The 18,332-nt window shown below is 41.1% G+C and overlaps 1 protein-coding gene across 1 annotated transcript in view; it reads left to right on the forward strand.

Annotated features, from left to right (window-relative positions):
• Positions 1–5,648: 5,648 nt before the first annotated feature.
• LOC143984050 (class I histocompatibility antigen, F10 alpha chain-like) overlaps positions 5,649–18,332 on the forward strand; it is a 692,198-nt gene continuing 679,514 nt past the window's right edge. Inside the window, exon 1 of the mRNA XM_077484346.1 lies at positions 5,649–5,771. Coding sequence (XP_077340472.1) covers positions 5,717–5,771 — 55 coding nt within the window. The 5' untranslated portion in view covers positions 5,649–5,716. The remainder of the gene's footprint in view (positions 5,772–18,332) is intronic.

Raw genomic sequence — 18,332 nt, forward strand, 5'->3', positions numbered from 1 at the left:
TAATTTTAACGGTTAATATGCAAGATAGTGTCCTAAAAAGGGTTTGGGGACCTGCCTCCTGCCTCAGGGGACATGGGTCACTGCAAAAAAAAGTTTTAAAAACTGCCGTTTTGGCGGGAGCACTGATTTTAATGACGATTAAAGTGAAAAAAAAAGGTGAAATATTCCTTTAAATATGGTGCCTGGGGGGTGTCTGTAGTATGCCTGTGAAGTGCCACGTGTTTCCCGTGTTTAGAACAGTCCCTGCACAAAATGACATTAAACGGAAATAACACCATTTAAAACTGCTTGCGGTTTTAATGCTATATCTGGTTCCTGCAATATGGTTGAAAATCATTGAGAAAAATGGCATGGGTAGCCCTCCCTGCCCATTACCAGCCTATTTGGGTCTTGTACGCATATTAAGGGGAACCCCGTACCCATATTAAAAAAAGGAAATGCGTGTGGCCCCCAGGCCCTATATACTCAGAACAGCAGTATACAGGCGGTGCAAACAAGACAGGGACTGTGTAGGTTTGTTGTGTTAAGTTGAATCTGTTTGTAATTTTCAACCGGTACATTTTTAAAGTGTAGCTCCAGTCAAAAAAACTATTTTTAAGCTTTTTGGAAAACATAGGGAAGGGTTATCACCCCTGTATAATTTGTTTTGTCGTCCATCTTTTTTCATCTCACTTGCTGCTGTCTCCTTGCGTTTGCAAGTAGGAGATGTTTGTAAGTTGGATGTTTGAAAGTAGGGGCCTGCCCTATATTATAGCGGTATGTACTGGGTACAGAGCACGCAGACGCACGCACTATCTCCTAACACTACTGACTGCAAGCTCTATTATTAACCACTTGACCACTGGGCACTTAAACACCCTTAATAACCAGACCAATTTTCAGCTTTCGGTGTCCTCACATTTTGAATGACAATTACTCAGTCATGCAACACTGGACCTATAGGAAATGTTTGTCCTTTTTTTCACACAAATAGAGCTTTCTTTTGGTGGTATTTAATCACCTCTCAGTTTTTTATTTTTTTGTGCTATAAAATAAAAAAGACCGAAAATTCTGCGAAAAAATGAATTTTTCTTCGTTTCTGTTATAAAATTTAGCAGATTAGTAATTTTTTCTTCATAAATTTTGGCCAAAATTCATACTACTACATATCTTTGGTAAAAATAAGTACAAATTGGTGGATATTATTTGGTCTTTGTGAAAGTTATAGAGTCCACAAGCTATGGTGCCAATATCTGAAAATTGATCACACCTGAAGTACTGACGGCCTATTTCCTTTTTTTTTTTTTTCCACAAAATTGTCATATTATCAGGTTATTTCACACACACAGCATATGCATACCACAAATTACACCCCAAAACACATTCTGCTATTACTCCCGAGTACGGCGATACCACATGTGTGAGACTTTTACACAGCGTGGCCACATACAGAGGCCCAACATGCAGGGAGCGCAATCAGGCGTTCTGGAGCACCCAGGCCAATTCTGACATTTCTCTCCTACATGTAAAAATCATCATTTATTTGCTAGAAAATTACAGAGAACCCCAAAACATTATATATATTTTTTTTTTAGCAAAGAGCCTGGAGAATACAATGGTGGTCGTTGCAAATTTTTATCTCATATGGTATTTGCACAGCAATTTTTCAAACGCGTTTTTTTGGGGGAAAAAACAGTTTTGTGCTTAAAAAACAAACAAAAAAAACAGTAAAGTTAGCCCAATGTTTGCATAAAGTGAAAGATGAAGTTATGCTGAGTAAATAGATATCAAACATGTCACTCTTCAAAATTGCACATGCCCGTGGAATGGCGCCAAACGTCGCTACTTAAAAAATCCCCATAGGCGACGCTTTAAATTTTTTTTTACTGGTTACATGTTTTGAGTTGCAGAGGAGGTCTAGGACTAGAATTATTGCTCTCGCTCTAACGTTCTCGGCGATACCTCACATGTGTGGTTTGAACACCGTTTTCATATGTGGGCGGGGCTTACGCATGCGTTCGCTTCTGCATGCGAGCACATGGGGACATGGGCGCTTTAAAATTTTTTTTTTTTTTTTTATTGTTCATTTTACTTTATTTTAGTTTGACATTTTTTTCCCCAAAAATATATTTTTGATCACTTTTATTCCTATTACAAGGAATGTAAACATCCCTTGTAATAGGAATATGGGGTGACAGGTCCTCTTTACAGTGAAATCTGGGGGTCAATATGACCCCACATCTCACCTCTAGGCTGGGAAGCCTGAAATAAAAAATAAAAAAAAGATTCTGGCTTTGATCGTACTGGCGAGTTGGTAGAAGCACCGGAGGGCGGTGAGGGGTGGGGGGCGTCTATGGCTGGGTATTTCAGGGTATCACCGAGTATGGCTGGGTATCTCCGAGTATGGCTGGGTATGGCAATTTATGGCAGGGTATTGCAGAGTATTGGCGGGGTACTACAGAGTAATAGCAGGGTACTGCAGAGTATTGGGGGGTACTCCAGAGTAATGGCAGGCTACTGCAGAGTAATGGGGGTTACTGCAGAGTAATGGGGGGTACTGCAGAGTAATGGCAGGGTACTGCAGAGTAATGGCAGGGTACTGCACTGCAGAGTAATGGCGGGGTACTGCAGAGTAATGGCGGGGTACTGCAGAGTAATGGCGGGGTACTGCAGAGTAATGGCAGGGTACTGCAGAGTATGCACTGGTATTGCAGAGTATTGGCAGGGAATTGAGGGGTTAAATTCGGTGAGCAGCGATGTGGGCACTGCAGATGCAGCCCACATCGCTGCTGACACCGATCTCTTTCCCCTCAGCTGTACCGATCGGTACAGAGAGGGGAGGGAGGAACCGGCGTCATCATAACATGACGCCGGTTTGTTTACAAGTGATCACTCCGTCATTTGACGGAGCGATCACGTGGTAAACGGCCGCGACGAGCGGCCGTTTACCGTGATCCGTGATGCGCCGGGTCCTGTGGACCCGGCGCGTCACGGATGCTCTCGGGTGCGCGCCCCAGGGGGCGCGCAAGAGCAGATTTCTGGGAGGCCGTTAATTAACGGCCTCTCAGAGTTAAACAACCGCCCTGAAGCCGTTAATCGGCAATGGGCAGTTGTTAAGTGGTTAAAGCTAGATCACTAGCTATATAGGTGAGGTGAATATAGTGGTGTATACTGCGGTCAGGGCACAGACAACCACCACTACACAGCAGCAAGATAGGAAATCAGCCAAAAATGATCAGTGTGTACTGTGTTGAAGGTACACAGAACACCCACTGCTTCAGATGCTAACACACTACACGAGGCCGCCTCAAAGGCGGCCTTATATAGTGTGGGGCGTGCACTACACAGCCTGAGCTATGATTGGCCACAGGCAGGATGCCTGTGGCCAATCATGGCTCTCCTCGCTGCTGGCGCTACGATTGGCCAAGCATGCGGGGTCACAGTGCATGCTTGGCCAATCATGAGCCAGCAATGCACTGCGCCACCGCAGTGCATTATGGTCCGCGCGCGCCACTCGAATTTTGACGCGAACGGCCCAAACGTTCGGAATTCGCCGAACGGCCGAACAGCCAATGTTCGAGTCGAACGTACGTTCGACTCGAACACGAAGCTCATCCCTAACTGGGAATTACAAGTTCTACTGACGTATCGGGTAGCCATGTTGGATACAGTAGAACATCTGGAAGGCTAGTATGGGCACTGCCTCATTGATGGGATGCTCCGTTGCTAGCATCTGGCCTATCTTCAAGGAAGGTTGCCGAACTGCTGGTGGATGCCTGCCTTTCCCGGAGTGCTGCGCTGCTGGTGGATGCCTGCATATCATCCTGGAGTGCTGCACTGCTGGTGGATGTCTGCGCCTGCTCATTTTTCCCGTTTCTCCTTGTTAGGATTCTATCTTCCACAGTTTCCATCTTGGAGCCACTGCTTTCCACTGGCTCATAATCGCTATCCGAGTCTGACGGAGAGAGTTCCCTGCTACTCTCGTCCGACATACTCTGGAGTATCTGGAAAGCCTCCTCTGCACTGTACGACCTTTTAGTCATATTGACGGGCAGATGTCAGATGGCGGGCGGGAGATGTCAGATGGCGGGTGTCAGTTGTGCCTGATGGCGGGTGTCAGTTGTGCCTGATGGCGGGCGTCAGTTGTGCCTGATGGCGGGCATCAGATGTGCCTGATGGCGGGCGTCAGATGTGCCTGATGGCGGGGGGCAGATGTGCCTGATGGTGGAGGGCAGATGTGCCAGATGTTGGCGGGAGGCAAATGTGTGATGACAGGTGTCAGATGTGCCTTATGATGGTGGTCAGATGCGCCTGGTGATGGCGGTCAGATGCGCCTGGTGATGGCGGGCAGATGCGCCTGGTGATGGCGGGTGGCTGATGTGTCAGATGGCGGGCTGATGTGCCCGCTGTTGGCGGACAGATGTGCCCGCTGTTCTGTATGACAGGTATTTTTGGGGAAACTGTGTTTTGGGGGACACTAGCTGGGTGATCAGTGGGTAAACAGCGGACAAACAGCTAAAAACTCACTGATCTTCCAGGCTGAAGCACAGATCTCTCTTCCTCTCCTTACTGTCAGGCTCTGTGTGAGGAGAGGAAGAGATGAGAGCAGTTACAACCCCTCTCTATTTACAATGTACCCTTTTTAAAGTATTTGTTTTTTGTATATTTTCTTGCAAAATAAAGTATACATTTTCAATCAAAAAATTGCAAGTGAATATGCAGCAAGTTACCAAAGACTAAAACCCCATTCACACCATCAGTTTTTCTGCTGAGTTTTTCCTTCAGATTTACCAAAACCATATACTATGAGGTTAAACCTTAGGAGTTTCAATTTGTATACAATCAGGCAGGCCCTTGCACTACATGGTTTTGATAGACCTGAAGGAAAAACTCAGCAAAAAACTGATAGTGTGCATGGGGCTTTACAATTCAACACTGCCACACATTTTTGGCCAGTTATCCTTGCTATCTGGGAGACAGGAAGCAAAGTTTTTTCTTCATGTCCACCTGAAGAGAGACACAGGGGTTGGTTTACTAAAGGTAAATGTTCTGTGCATTGCTAATACAGGTCCTCTAGATATGAGGGGAACATGCAAAGAAAATAAAAAAACTGCATTTTTGCTTGTACATGATTGGATGATAGAAATCAGCAGAGCTTCCCCTCAGTTCTAGAGCCCCTTCACTTGCAGTGCACTTCTAGTACACAATATATTTGTCTTTAGTAAATCAACCTCACAGAGAGCAATTCTAACCTAAACCTGACTTCCTTCCCTATCCAGTACTTCAAAAAGAAGTGTGTGGAGTTGGGTTTCAGGCGTCTGTATATGTTATTATAATGGGGGAAAGAAATCATCTTTTCTATTCTGAACTGCGAATGATAAAATGGCCGCCAGTAACAAGGCTTCAGTTCCTGTGCCAACCAATCACATCTCCCCGCTCAGTGATCATGGCTCAGGATGTGGAATTCCCCGCCCTGAGCTCCTCTGTCATCATGTTTGACATCCCAGCATTTTACTTTCACTTTCTCCCATTCTATTCTTCCACTAGACAACCTTTTCACACTGCCTCTGCCTAGCAACTGGTGATCTCATCTGTGTATGAATTTTTCTATTGGATAGGAGATAATAATCATCCAATCAGCAGTGTCCGGTGTACAGAGTCCACGCCTCCTTCTGCACGGAATATAAGTAGAAGTGGGTGAGGTGACAGAATAGTTTGTCTTCCTACAAAGAAGAGAATGGTGTTCTTTGTGATCCCACTCCTCTGTCTGGCTGTCATAGGAGTCCATTCCGGTGAGTACAGTACAGTTTCTGTGTTATGCCATGTATGAGTTATAATATCTATCAGTGCTGCACACACACACTACTATACAAACACTTTACTAATAATAGGTGACAAATGCAGAGCTTCCGGCGGTCCTTCATATGGGACTAAAGCCGGCCATAGACGGGCCTGTTTTTTTATTATTCAGCCAGCGGTCCGGACAGAATAAGAGACAACTAATGCGGCGTACACACGACCGGACTTTCTCGCAGAAAATGTCTGTTACGATGGTGTGTGGGCTTCATTGGATATTTTTCTTCAATTCCGACGGACCTATAAATAGAACATGTTTCAAATCTGTCTGATGGACTCAATTTCTATCAGGAAAACCATTTTGTCTGTATGCTGGTCCGACGGACCAAATACGACACAAGGGAAGCTATTGGCTACTGACTATTGTACTTCCTTTTCTAGTCCTCTCATACGTCGTCATCTTCAAAAATGAACAGCCTTTGGTCAGTTTGTGTGTGGGCAAGTCCGTTTGGTCGGAACTCCGTTGGGAAGACCTTCTGACCTTTTCTGAGGGAAAGTCCGGTTGTATGTACGTGGAATGATGGATTCCTCCATCCACACAGGACATCGTATTCTGACAGCGAGACTCCCCACTGACTGTACATCCATCAACAAACCTTCTTCAACTTGTTTGACAGAAGTCGATCAAACGATCACATTCTGTCTAACCAGACAGTCCACACACTGATGGAAATTTGAGTGATCGCTGATAATCCAGATCAAATTTCCATTTGTCTCTGGCCAGATTTATCTCCTCGCTCCTCCTTTCCTCCTCAGTGTGTCCTCTATGTGGTCTGATGTACACCTCTAATGTATGATTTACCAATCACATATGTAATAGAGCACTAAACATTCCATACAACCTTTAAATGTCCAAATTTTTAAAAAATAGTATAAAAATGGAAAGTCATGATGAAAAGTAGAACTTGTTGGTATAACCCAGTGCTCTCCACACTGCAGACCTTTGCTAGCTATTCCTGCTAATTATGTGAGGCACTATTCCTTCCACTGACACCAACAATGGGGTACTTTTCCCCCCCCCCATACCAATGATGGGGCATTACTCCTACTGACCACCAACACCGAGGCCATGTTTATTCTCATTGGTGCTGGGCCCGGAACATTTTTTACCCTCACTGGCCACAATCCGGCCCCCCTAAAGTCTGAAGGACAGTAAACTGGCTCTTTGGAAATGTTTGGAGCCCCCCGGTGTAACCAATCATTTTATGTTTGAGTATTAATACTTTGTGGCTCATGTAAATGGCTGGAGGGGGCTCTTTATGCAGTTTTTGTGAAGTTTCCAGTCACACCTATGTGACAATGCACTACTAGAGGAATCCCATTATGGGTTATAGGGCTTGTATTTATGTAATGGGCTTCTATGTAACTTGAATAAAGGAGCAGGCACTTTGTTTGGTGTGACATTTGTGGCCCCGTAGACTATGGACACCGATGACAATACAGACACACAGGGAGTCTATAAAGCCGTCCTTCCTCATCACAGAAAGTTAGGAGGCAGAACACAAATAGGAGTTTATGGTGATTCTACCTATTAGGACTTCTCAGATCAGATTGTTTATATATAAAGAGACTCTGATCATTCCATGTATGAGCGTCTCTAGTCCAGGTCAGGTATTTGTTCATCTTCAATTAAAGGAAGTTCTTCATATGAAAATAACCGAGGGAACCATTTTGTGTTGATGGTGTAAAAACTGTTTGGATTTACTCACATTGAGATGTGGCTGAATGTATCAGTGAGAGCTGTGGGGGGTTATTGGGGATTGAGACTTAAAGCGGGATTGCACTGTGGAAAAAAATATTAAAAGACAGCAGCTATAAATACTACAGCTGCTGACTTTTAATAAATGGACACTCACCTGTCCTGGGGTCCAGCGATGCCGATCGATCGGCTCTTGGCTGCTGCTGCCACCATTCTAGGTGAGGGAATCGGGAAGTAAAGCACGGCGGCTTCGCTTTCCAGTTCCCTACTGCGCATGCACGAGTCGCGCAGTGCAATAGGAATTGTCCGCGCTGTCTCTGGGATCCGTGTGTGTCCCAGGAGACAGCGCGCAGGGACAGGAAGAGGCACAGACTCCCGTGGGAGTCTATGCCCAGAAGTGGGTGCAAATACCTGTCTTTGACAGGTATCTGCACCCCCCTCCCCCCTGAAAGGTGCCAATTGTGACACTGGAGGGGGGGAGGGTTCCGATCAGCGGAAGTTCCACTTTAGGGTGGAACCCCGCTTTAAAGCTGTTCCTTTAGTTTTGGATAGGGAGGGATGAGAACGTTTTTAGATATTTATCGCTTTCTATGACCCCATTGGGGTGATTTCACCTCACTCTGGGTACTGCAGACACCGGGACGTCGATGGGAGTCTCTGTACAGGAAGACCGGGGCTTTTTTCAGCGGGAACGCAGTGCTAAATGTACATAATGGCAGTGTGTACTGGAGAGTCTATTGATGCTGGCTACTGGGGGATCTATTGTTGCTGGGGGGTCTGTTTTTGCTGGTGGGGGATATATTATTGCATGGGGTCTTATGTTGCTGGGGGATCATTTGTTCCTGGTAGGGATCTACTGTTGAAGGGAGGAGTCTACTAATGCAGGCTGCTGGGAGATCTATTGTTGTTGTGTACATTTGATGGGGGATCTATTGTTGTATATGGGTCTATTGTTGCTGATGGGGGTCTATTGTTTCTGAGAGTGTTATGTTGTTGGGCGGAATCTACTTATGCAGGCTGCTGGGGATCTATTGTTGCTGTGGGGCCATATTGATTTAAGAGAAGTGACCTGCCGCAGTACCAAGTAGCAATGGCATGCTTCCATCCCGGGTAAATTGTATAAAAAGAAGAGGGGGGCAAGTGGGACTTTAAATGAAGCATGTCAATTGAAAATAAAATTAATAAATACATGTGAGTAGATGAAATGATTTAATTTATAATCAATAACCCCTGGGGGTAGTCCATGATCTGAATACATACCATGGTAATACAGTAATATAAATATAGATAGACACTCAATATATTTTCATAATAATGATCAGAAAATCTGGAGTATAGACAAATCTAATGATTACCCCCAGGGGTTATTGATTATAAATGAAATCATTTCATCTACTCACATGTATTTATTCATTTTATTTTCAATTGACATGCTTCATTTAAAGTCCCACTTGTCCCCTCTTCTTTTTGTGGGGCTATATTGTTGCTGAGGCTCCAGTGTTGGGGGAATCTATTGTGTTTGGAGGGATCTGTTTTTGATGGGGAATTTTTGTTGTTGGGGTCTATTGTTTCTGACTTCAGGGGATCTATTGTACTGCTTTTCTTGTTATCATTAACACATTCCTACAAATTACAATGATACTTGATTCTGTATCCTCTATAAAGGGTGGTACTGGGAGGTGAGTAGGGAGTAGACCAAGGGGCAATGCTCGGAGGTGGGTAAGGGATAAAGACAAGGGGTGACTTGGAAGGGGGGGGGAGGGGATACCTTCATCTATTCTCTGAGGAAAAAAATCTGAAAAGGAAGAAGACACAGTGCTTAGAACCATCCCCAATATATCTAAACCAACAGGGAAGCTTTGTCTAGATTAATAATTTAAATTTTATTTTGGTTTTATAAATGTGTGTGTGTGTGTGTGTGTGTGTGTGTGTGTGTGTGTATATGTGTATACAAAACCATAAATAACATAAACACATAAAATGCAAAAAAAAAAAAAGGCTAAAGTGCAAGAAATCGCATGAAATGCAAAATAATAAAAGTCATAGTAAAAAAATTAAAAGGTGCAAAGTCCAATCAGTGCAGTAAAGTGCAATTGTGAATGTACTAAATCTTCATCAAACAGGTCATATAGAAGACGTAAAGTGCATGTGTAGAAAGTGATCGATTTCAGATTCCTCCAATCCAGTCAGCAGCAATCTGGAGTATCACACGTTTCCCCAGCCCCCTACCTCCAAAGGAGACCCCTAAGGTCAGAATGAGCCTGTAATCTGAAGGCAATGGTAAGCCAGCAGTTGATCGATCTCCTCAGATCGTCACAGCAGACGACGGAGCTCTAGTTTTTTAAATGTACCATACATTTAAAAAAATACAATGTAAAATTGACAAGGGACTATGGGATAATGGTGCTGTGGTAACTTGCCCAAAAAAAAAAAATATTCTTGATATCACTAGAAAAAAAGCCTTTGGAAATTAGTGCAATAACTCCATCAGTATCACCAGCAAAGCAGCTTCATTATTATCCCATTAACCGCTTAAGGACCGCCTCCTGCACATATACGTTGGCAGAATGGCACGGCTGGGCATAATCACGTACCTGTATGTGGCTCTTTAAGTGCCCATTTATAAAGAAAAAATACTAATGCGCTACACCTGCCTACTATCTCAAATCAGTGAAATAATAAATAATAAATAAGGGGAAGCAGCCAGCACAAAATGGTGATCTCAACACCAAAAATTATATCAAGTAAAATGAGTGAATAAATGCGGCACTACCTATAAAGTAAAAAGGTGCAATGCTAGAAAAAATATGAATAGCAAAAATGAAATACTACTCATAAGTAAGGTATAATAAATAAATAAAAGTGCTTCAAGTGCTTAAAGGTGCATAAATAATGCAAATGAATATAAATCCAGATACGTGTGTATATAAAAATGCATACAATCCAAATTCGTGTATAAGTGCATAAACAATATCAATACATTGCATATAATCGATAACCACTCAAGTGAAAGAGTGCATAATGACAAAAAATAAATGTCCACTAAAACCATGCATAAATAAAATCGAAGTCCATGCAAAAATATATAGAAGTGATATTCAATTGGTGATAGTCCACTGCAAACTTCTGTGTAAACTTCAGTGCCCAGTGCGTGCACCACCTATTTTCCCCAGCCTCTCACCTCCAATAAATGGCAAAAGAGCGCTATGTAAATTCAGATGTACGTTGAATCCTTAACGATCCAGCCCCAATGGAGTACCGCTGTATGTACCGCTATATACCGCTAAGTATATACATTCAATTCTCTCCCTCTTTCTCCAAATACATCCAGTTGGCGTTAGTAATGTGCATGGAAAAAAGGAAAGGGACTCCCATGTGTAGGAACGTATAACCAGCTTTTTAATAGTAATATCCACACTTACTTTTAAAATAATGACAGCTATCCCGTAGCAGACTCGAACTTCCGGTCTCGGCCGCGACCGGAAGAAACTTGCGCACCACCTAGCTCCTTCCCTGACGCGTTGCGTCACACCACGTGACTTTTTCAAAGGGTACCGGAACTAGGTGTCAGCGGAGCTTATATGCGGTGAGCGCCGTCGCCATAGCAACCCTGGACGGCGGCGCTTCCGCATACAAATACAAATGCAGTTCAATACTTCAGAATGTCTGCATCAATTAAACCATCTAGAGACATCTTGCTAAGAATAATAATAATAATAATAATCTAGAGACATATTGCTAGAAATAATCAATTAAAACAGGATATGTAAATACTAAATATAGCATTAAGAATAAGGCCATGAGATAAAAGGAGGGAGACATCTAGTGGTGGAACTAGAGAAAGGTTCTACAAATGTAAAAACCCAGAAATTCAGTATAGGATAATCCAAGAAAAATAAAGATATATCCAAAATATATAAAATAGTAAGATATAATTCTTCTCTCCTCCTTTTAAATATAATGCCAAATAAATCTAAAATATCAAATAAATCAGAGCTAATTCTAGCATCATGCTAGTAGCATCCAACTACACGAATATATATATAATTCATCATATGACTAAAATCTGTACAGTACCACATAAAATATATTTTCTAAATACATATAAGACACAGATGATATATGAAAAATTGGAAATATATAAAAAAATATAAAAAATATAATATAAGAAGTAGTATAAAAGACCATATAAAAGCCAATAAAAAACCTAATATTGGTCACATAATCAAAAAATATTAACTAAAAATGTCTGAATTAAAAATTAGAGATGAAGCAATTTAAATCAAACTCTACATTGAGCCCAGACGGTATGAGAGTACGAAGTTCATGTATCCATCGCGATTCGGCCTGGCTAATTTTGATCACTTTACTGTCTCCTCTCCAATGCGGTTTATACTTTTGAATGCCGCAAATCTTAAGTGACGAGGGATCTTTGTTATGGAATTTAGCATAGTGTTTAGATAAACTATGTTTGTCAAAACCTTTCTTAATGTTCTGAACATGTTCCCTAAGCCTTTTCCATAATTTTCTTTTTGTTCTTCCCACATATTGAATGTGGCAAGGACATTCTAGTAGATAAACCACGCCTTCAGTATGGCAAGTAATACAGTCATCTATCAAGTATTCTTTCTGTGTTACTGAGGATCTGAATGTCTTCTTTTTAATATTTTCACTTACATGTCTGCAGGTGTAGCACCTTTTACAAGGAAAAAAACCTTTTCCCTCAAAGAACGAAAAAGGTTTTTTTGGAGGATCAAGGACATTTTTTGCCAAGCTGTCCCTTAAGCTCGGGGACTTCCTGTAGACAAATTTAGGCATTTCTGGTAGGATATTTCCAAGGTGACGATCCATTTTAATGATCTTCCAGTGTTTCCGTATTATTTTTTCTATCTGTTTATGTTGGATATTAAAATCCATAATGATGGATACCATATCTTGTTTTCCAGAATTTTTTATATTATCCTGTATTAAATCCTCTCTATCTAGTGTTGCTACACTCTTTATTTGATCATTAATAGATTCCATGTGGTAACCCTTTTGTATAAATCTATCACCAATCCTTTTAGCTTGTTCAAGGAATACTGATTTGTTGGAACAGTTTCGTCTTAATCTGATCAGCTGCCCTCTGGGTATATTATCTAGCCATCTACGATGGTGGCAGCTATCAAGAGGTAGATAGCTATTTCTATCTACTGTTTTAAAATGGGTGAAAGTATTTAGTAAATTTCCATTCTTTTCAATCACTAAATCTAAAAAGGTTATTTTTACTTCATTGATATCCCACACTAATTTGATATTTTTTTCATTCATATTCAGATTAAAACAGAAGTCATTAAGGCTTTCTCTGTCACCTGACCAAATTAGAACAAGGTCATCAATAAATCTTTTATATAATCTAACCTGTTTGGGTAAGTTCTTATAAACCATTTCCTCCTCCCACTGTGCCATATATAGATTTGCGATAAAGGGCTGCTAAATAAAAAAGAAGCCAAGTATTTAGTACCCAATATCTGTAAGGTACCAATAATCTACACCGTTCCCAAGATACATAAAAATGAGACGAAACCTCCTGGGAGGCCCATAGTGAACGGAATAAATTCTGTTTGTGCGAGACTAGGAGAATACATCGACTTTTTTCTGCAACCTATAGTAAGACAAACTAAATCTTTTTTAAGGGATACTAAACACTTGATCCAATTATTAAATAATATTCAACTAGATGATGAACCCACTTATTTAGTCACTGCTGATGTGACTTCTTTATATACTATCATCAACCATGAAGAAGCAGTACAAGCCACGAAATGGGGATTAAGAAATTTAAGTGATCTCAAATGTAGGCAAAGAAAATTTATTGCTGAATGTTTACGTTTCAGTCTTGATTCCAATTATTTCTGGTTCAACAATAGTTATTATAAACAGACATGTGGCATAGCTATGGGAGCGAAATACGCACCCAGTGTAGCAAATCTATATATGGCACAGTGGGAGGAGGAAATGGTTTATAAGAACTTACCCAAACAGGTTAGATTATATAAAAGATTTATTGATGACCTTGTTCTAATTTGGTCAGGTGACAGAGAAAGCCTTAATGACTTCTGTTTTAATCTGAATATGAATGAAAAAAATATCAAATTAGTGTGGGATATCAATGAAGTAAAAATAACCTTTTTAGATTTAGTGATTGAAAAGAATGGAAATTTACTAAATACTTTCACCCATTTTAAAACAGTAGATAGAAATAGCTATCTACCTCTTGATAGCTGCCACCATCGTAGATGGCTAGATAATATACCCAGAGGGCAGCTGATCAGATTAAGACGAAACTGTTCCAACAAATCAGTATTCCTTGAACAAGCTAAAAGGATTGGTGATAGATTTATACAAAAGGGTTACCACATGGAATCTATTAATGATCAAATAAAGAGTGTAGCAACACTAGATAGAGAGGATTTAATACAGGATAATATAAAAAATTCTGGAAAACAAGATATGGTATCCATCATTATGGATTTTAATATCCAACATAAACAGATAGAAAAAATAATACGGAAACACTGGAAGATCATTAAAATGGATCGTCACCTTGGAAATATCCTACCAGAAATGCCTAAATTTGTCTACAGGAAGTCCCCGAGCTTAAGGGACAGCTTGGCAAAAAATGTCCTTGATCCTCCAAAAAAACCTTTTTCGTTCTTTGAGGGAAAAGGTTTTTTTCCTTGTAAAAGGTGCTACGCCTGCAGACATGTAAGTGAAAATATTAAAAAGAAGACATTCAGATCCTCAGTAACACAGAAAGAATACTTGATAGATGACTGTATTACTTGCCATACTGAAGGCGTGGTTTATCTACTAGAATGTCCTTGCCACATTCAATATGTGGGAAGAACAAAAAGAAAATTATGGAAAAGGCTTAGGGAACATGTTCAGAACATTAAGAAAGGTTTTGACAAACATAGTTTATCTAAACACTATGCTAAATTCCATAACAAAGATCCCTTGTCACTTAAGATTTGCGGCATTCAAAAGTATAAACCGCATTGGAGAGGAGACAGTAAAGTGATCAAAATTAGCCAGGCCGAATCGCGATGGATACATGAACTTCGTACTCTCATACCGTCTGGGCTCAATGTAGAGTTTGATTTAAATTGCTTCATCTCTAATTTTTAATTCAGACATTTTTAGTTAATATTTTTTGATTATGTGACCAATATTAGGTTTTTTATTGGCTTTTATATGGTCTTTTATACTACTTCTTATATTATATTTTTTATATTTTTTTATATATTTCCAATTTTTCATATATCATCTGTGTCTTATATGTATTTAGAAAATATATTTTATGTGGTACTGTACAGATTTTAGTCATATGATGAATTATATATATATTCGTGTAGTTGGATGCTACTAGCATGATGCTAGAATTAGCTCTGATTTATTTGATATTTTAGATTTATTTGGCATTATATTTAAAAGGAGGAGAGAAGAATTATATCTTACTATTTTATATATTTTGGATATATCTTTATTTTTCTTGGATTATCCTATACTGAATTTCTGGGTTTTTACATTTGTAGAACCTTTCTCTAGTTCCACCACTAGATGTCTCCCTCCTTTTATCTCATGGCCTTATTCTTAATGCTATATTTAGTATTTACATATCCTGTTTTAATTGATTATTTCTAGCAATATGTCTCTAGATTATTATTATTATTATTATTATTCTTAGCAAGATGTCTCTAGATGGTTTAATTGAGGCAGACATTCTGAAGTATTGAACTGCATTTGTATTTGTATGCGGAAGCGCCGCCGTCCAGGGTTGCTATGGCGACGGCGCTCACCGCATATAAGCTCCGCTGACACCTAGTTCCGGTACCCTTTGAAAAAGTCACGTGGTGTGACGCAACGCGTCAGGGAAGGAGCTAGGTGGTGCGCAAGTTTCTTCCGGTCGCGGCCGAGACCGGAAGTTCGAGTCTGCTACGGGATAGCTGTCATTATTTTAAATGTAAGTGTGGATATTACTATTAAAAAGCTGGTTATACGTTCCTACACATGGGAGTCCCTTTCCTTTTTTCCATGCACATTACTAACGCCAACTGGATGTATTTGGAGAAAGAGGGAGAGAATTGAATGTATATACTTAGCGGTATATAGCGGTACATACAGCGGTACTCCATTGGGGCTGGATCGTTAAGGATTCAACGTACATCTGAATTTACATAGCGCTCTTTTGCCATTTATTGGAGGTGAGAGGCTGGGGAAAATAGGTGGTGCACGCACTGGGCACTGAAGTTTGCACAGAAGTTTGCAGTGGACTATCACCAATTGAATATCACTTCTATATATTTTTGCATGGACTTCGATTTTATTTATGCATGGTTTTAGTGGACATTTATTTTTTGTCATTATGCACTCTTTCACTTGAGTGGTTATCGATTATATGCAATGTATTGATATTGTTTATGCACTTATACACGAATTTGGATTGTATGCATTTTTATATACACACGTATCTGGATTTATATTCATTTGCATTATTTATGCACCTTTAAGCACTTGAAGCACTTTTATTTATTTATTATACCTTACTTATGAGTAGTATTTTATTTTTGCTATTCATATTTTTTCTAGCATTGCACCTTTTTACTTTATAGGTAGCGCCGCATTTATTCACTCATTTTTCTTTAAGTGCCCAGCCATGGGTCGCGAGAAAGAAGCTGTTTCAGTGGTGCCCGCAGACCGCTGACACGGCTTACACTTTTCCCCGGAGTTTCTTCCGGGTTCGCTGGCTCCAGCGCTGTGATTGGCCAGACTTGCGATGACGTTACTCCCATGCATGCGTGCGGGAGCTGCCACTCACGGCACTGGCCTCGACAGGAATGGCAGTCGTGGCCGTTCCTTCAGAGCGCATGCGCCAGTGATGTCAATGTCTGCATGCAATGTAAATGTCTCCTAAACGGTGCAGGTTTAGAGATATTTCCAGTACTTACAGGCGATTCTGGCTAAAATGAGAATCACATTATCTTTGGAAAGTGGGGAAGTGCCTGGAGCTGCTCCAAACACTCTATAGCACTAAAAAAGCCGAGGAATATCTCGGTACCCGAGGAGTGAACCAATTAAGAAGAAAATGTAAATTTATTAGAAAATAGACAGTTATAAACAGTTGGTACGGAGGTATATACACTGTGCACATAGTACCGTGCACGGTAATGAGAACCGGTAATGGACACGTGGGTCCTAATACAAGAAAACTTGGATATATATCCTGACAGAAATATCCCAAGGGGAAAGGGGCAAGGGAAAAAATTGGGACTTTATATGAAGCTTGTACTCTCCAAGAGACTGCATGCTTCATATAACGTCCCAATTTTTTCCCTTGCCCCTTTCCCCTTAGGATATTTCCAATAGATAGGGATGGAGCTATATGTCCTAAAGGGTCTTTACCTCATATAAAGTCCCAAACAGATACTCTGCCTTTAAAATGATATCCTGACGGAGTCCTCTACATGTTTTGCGGTATCCACCACTTCTTCAGGAGGGTCAGTCAAAATCATCTACAAGAGTAAATAAAGTTTCATAGTTGAACAGTTATACAAATTTCAAACTTGGTAAGTTTGAGTGTAACGGACTCTTGGGTAACAATACATAGTAAATTGATCTTGGAGAATCTATAGAGTTATAAGTAGCTTACCAAAGATGGCCCTGGAGGCGCCACGCAGTACCAAGAGAGGCACCCGATAAGGGGTAGTCCCCCCGGGGCGGACAGAGGAGAGGCTATGGGCACAAAAGAGCATTGTTGAAAAATGGTAAGGTGACAATGGGTCAGTGCTAGAAACTATGGACACAACAAATGGTGGGGAAGTGGGAAAGAAAAGGAAAGGGGGTGGAATGAAGAGGAAAAGAACCAAGGAATAAGAAAAGGAAGAAGGGAAGGAAAAAAACAAGAATAGGAATAATTGAAAAGCGGGGAGGGTGGAGGGGTATATATATTCTTCCCTCCCTCTTGCACCCACTCTTCGCGTTAAAAAAAGTTCTGGAGCTTCTTGTTGTGAGTACGGCAGCCCATTCAAATGAATAGACGTTCCCTGTGTATGACGAGCAAAAATGCCCAAAAAAACAAATGCAGGAATGAGTTGCCACTTCGCAGAAATGTGAACAGCACAGGGGTGTAGTGGTTAGCCATTTCAGCACGACCACGGCACCATCTGCCTGGAGTTTGCATGTTCTGCCTGTGCCTCTGTGGGTTTCCTCCGGGGACTCCGGTTTCCTCCCACACTCCAAAGACCTGCTGGTAGGTTAATTAGACCCTGTCTAAAAATTGGCCATAATATGTGTATGTTGATGTGTTTGTAAGCGCGTTGGGACCCTATGGGGTAAAGGACTGTGCTATATCGCTGATGGACATCGGCGGCAAAAGCCCTGAGACGATTCAGTGCACATAGTAGTGCTATACAATTCACTTATTCATTCAACAGCGCCTGACAGCTGAGTGTCTCCATGCACTCCCTCCTATGTATTGTATAAAGCTGGCCATACACTATGCAACCTGATTGTACAATCTCTGTATAATTTCTTTTATCTTTACCAAAAGTATGGAATAGGAGGACCCATCTCTCTATCCATTCACTATGTATGAAAATCAGACAGGCCCTACATAGTTGATGGCAGATCTAAAGGAAATGGTACAATCAGGTTGCATAGTGTATGGCCAGATTTATACAAGTACATAGGAGGGAGTGCATGGAGACACTAAGCTGTCAGGCCGTTCACCTCTCTGTGTAGCGAGAACTCGCATTCC

Source organism: Lithobates pipiens, unplaced genomic scaffold, assembly GCF_037356315.1.
Source record: "Lithobates pipiens isolate NorthernLeopardFrog02 unplaced genomic scaffold, aLitPip1_a1.2 Scaffold_1, whole genome shotgun sequence".
Lineage (NCBI taxonomy): Eukaryota > Metazoa > Chordata > Amphibia > Anura > Ranidae > Lithobates > Lithobates pipiens.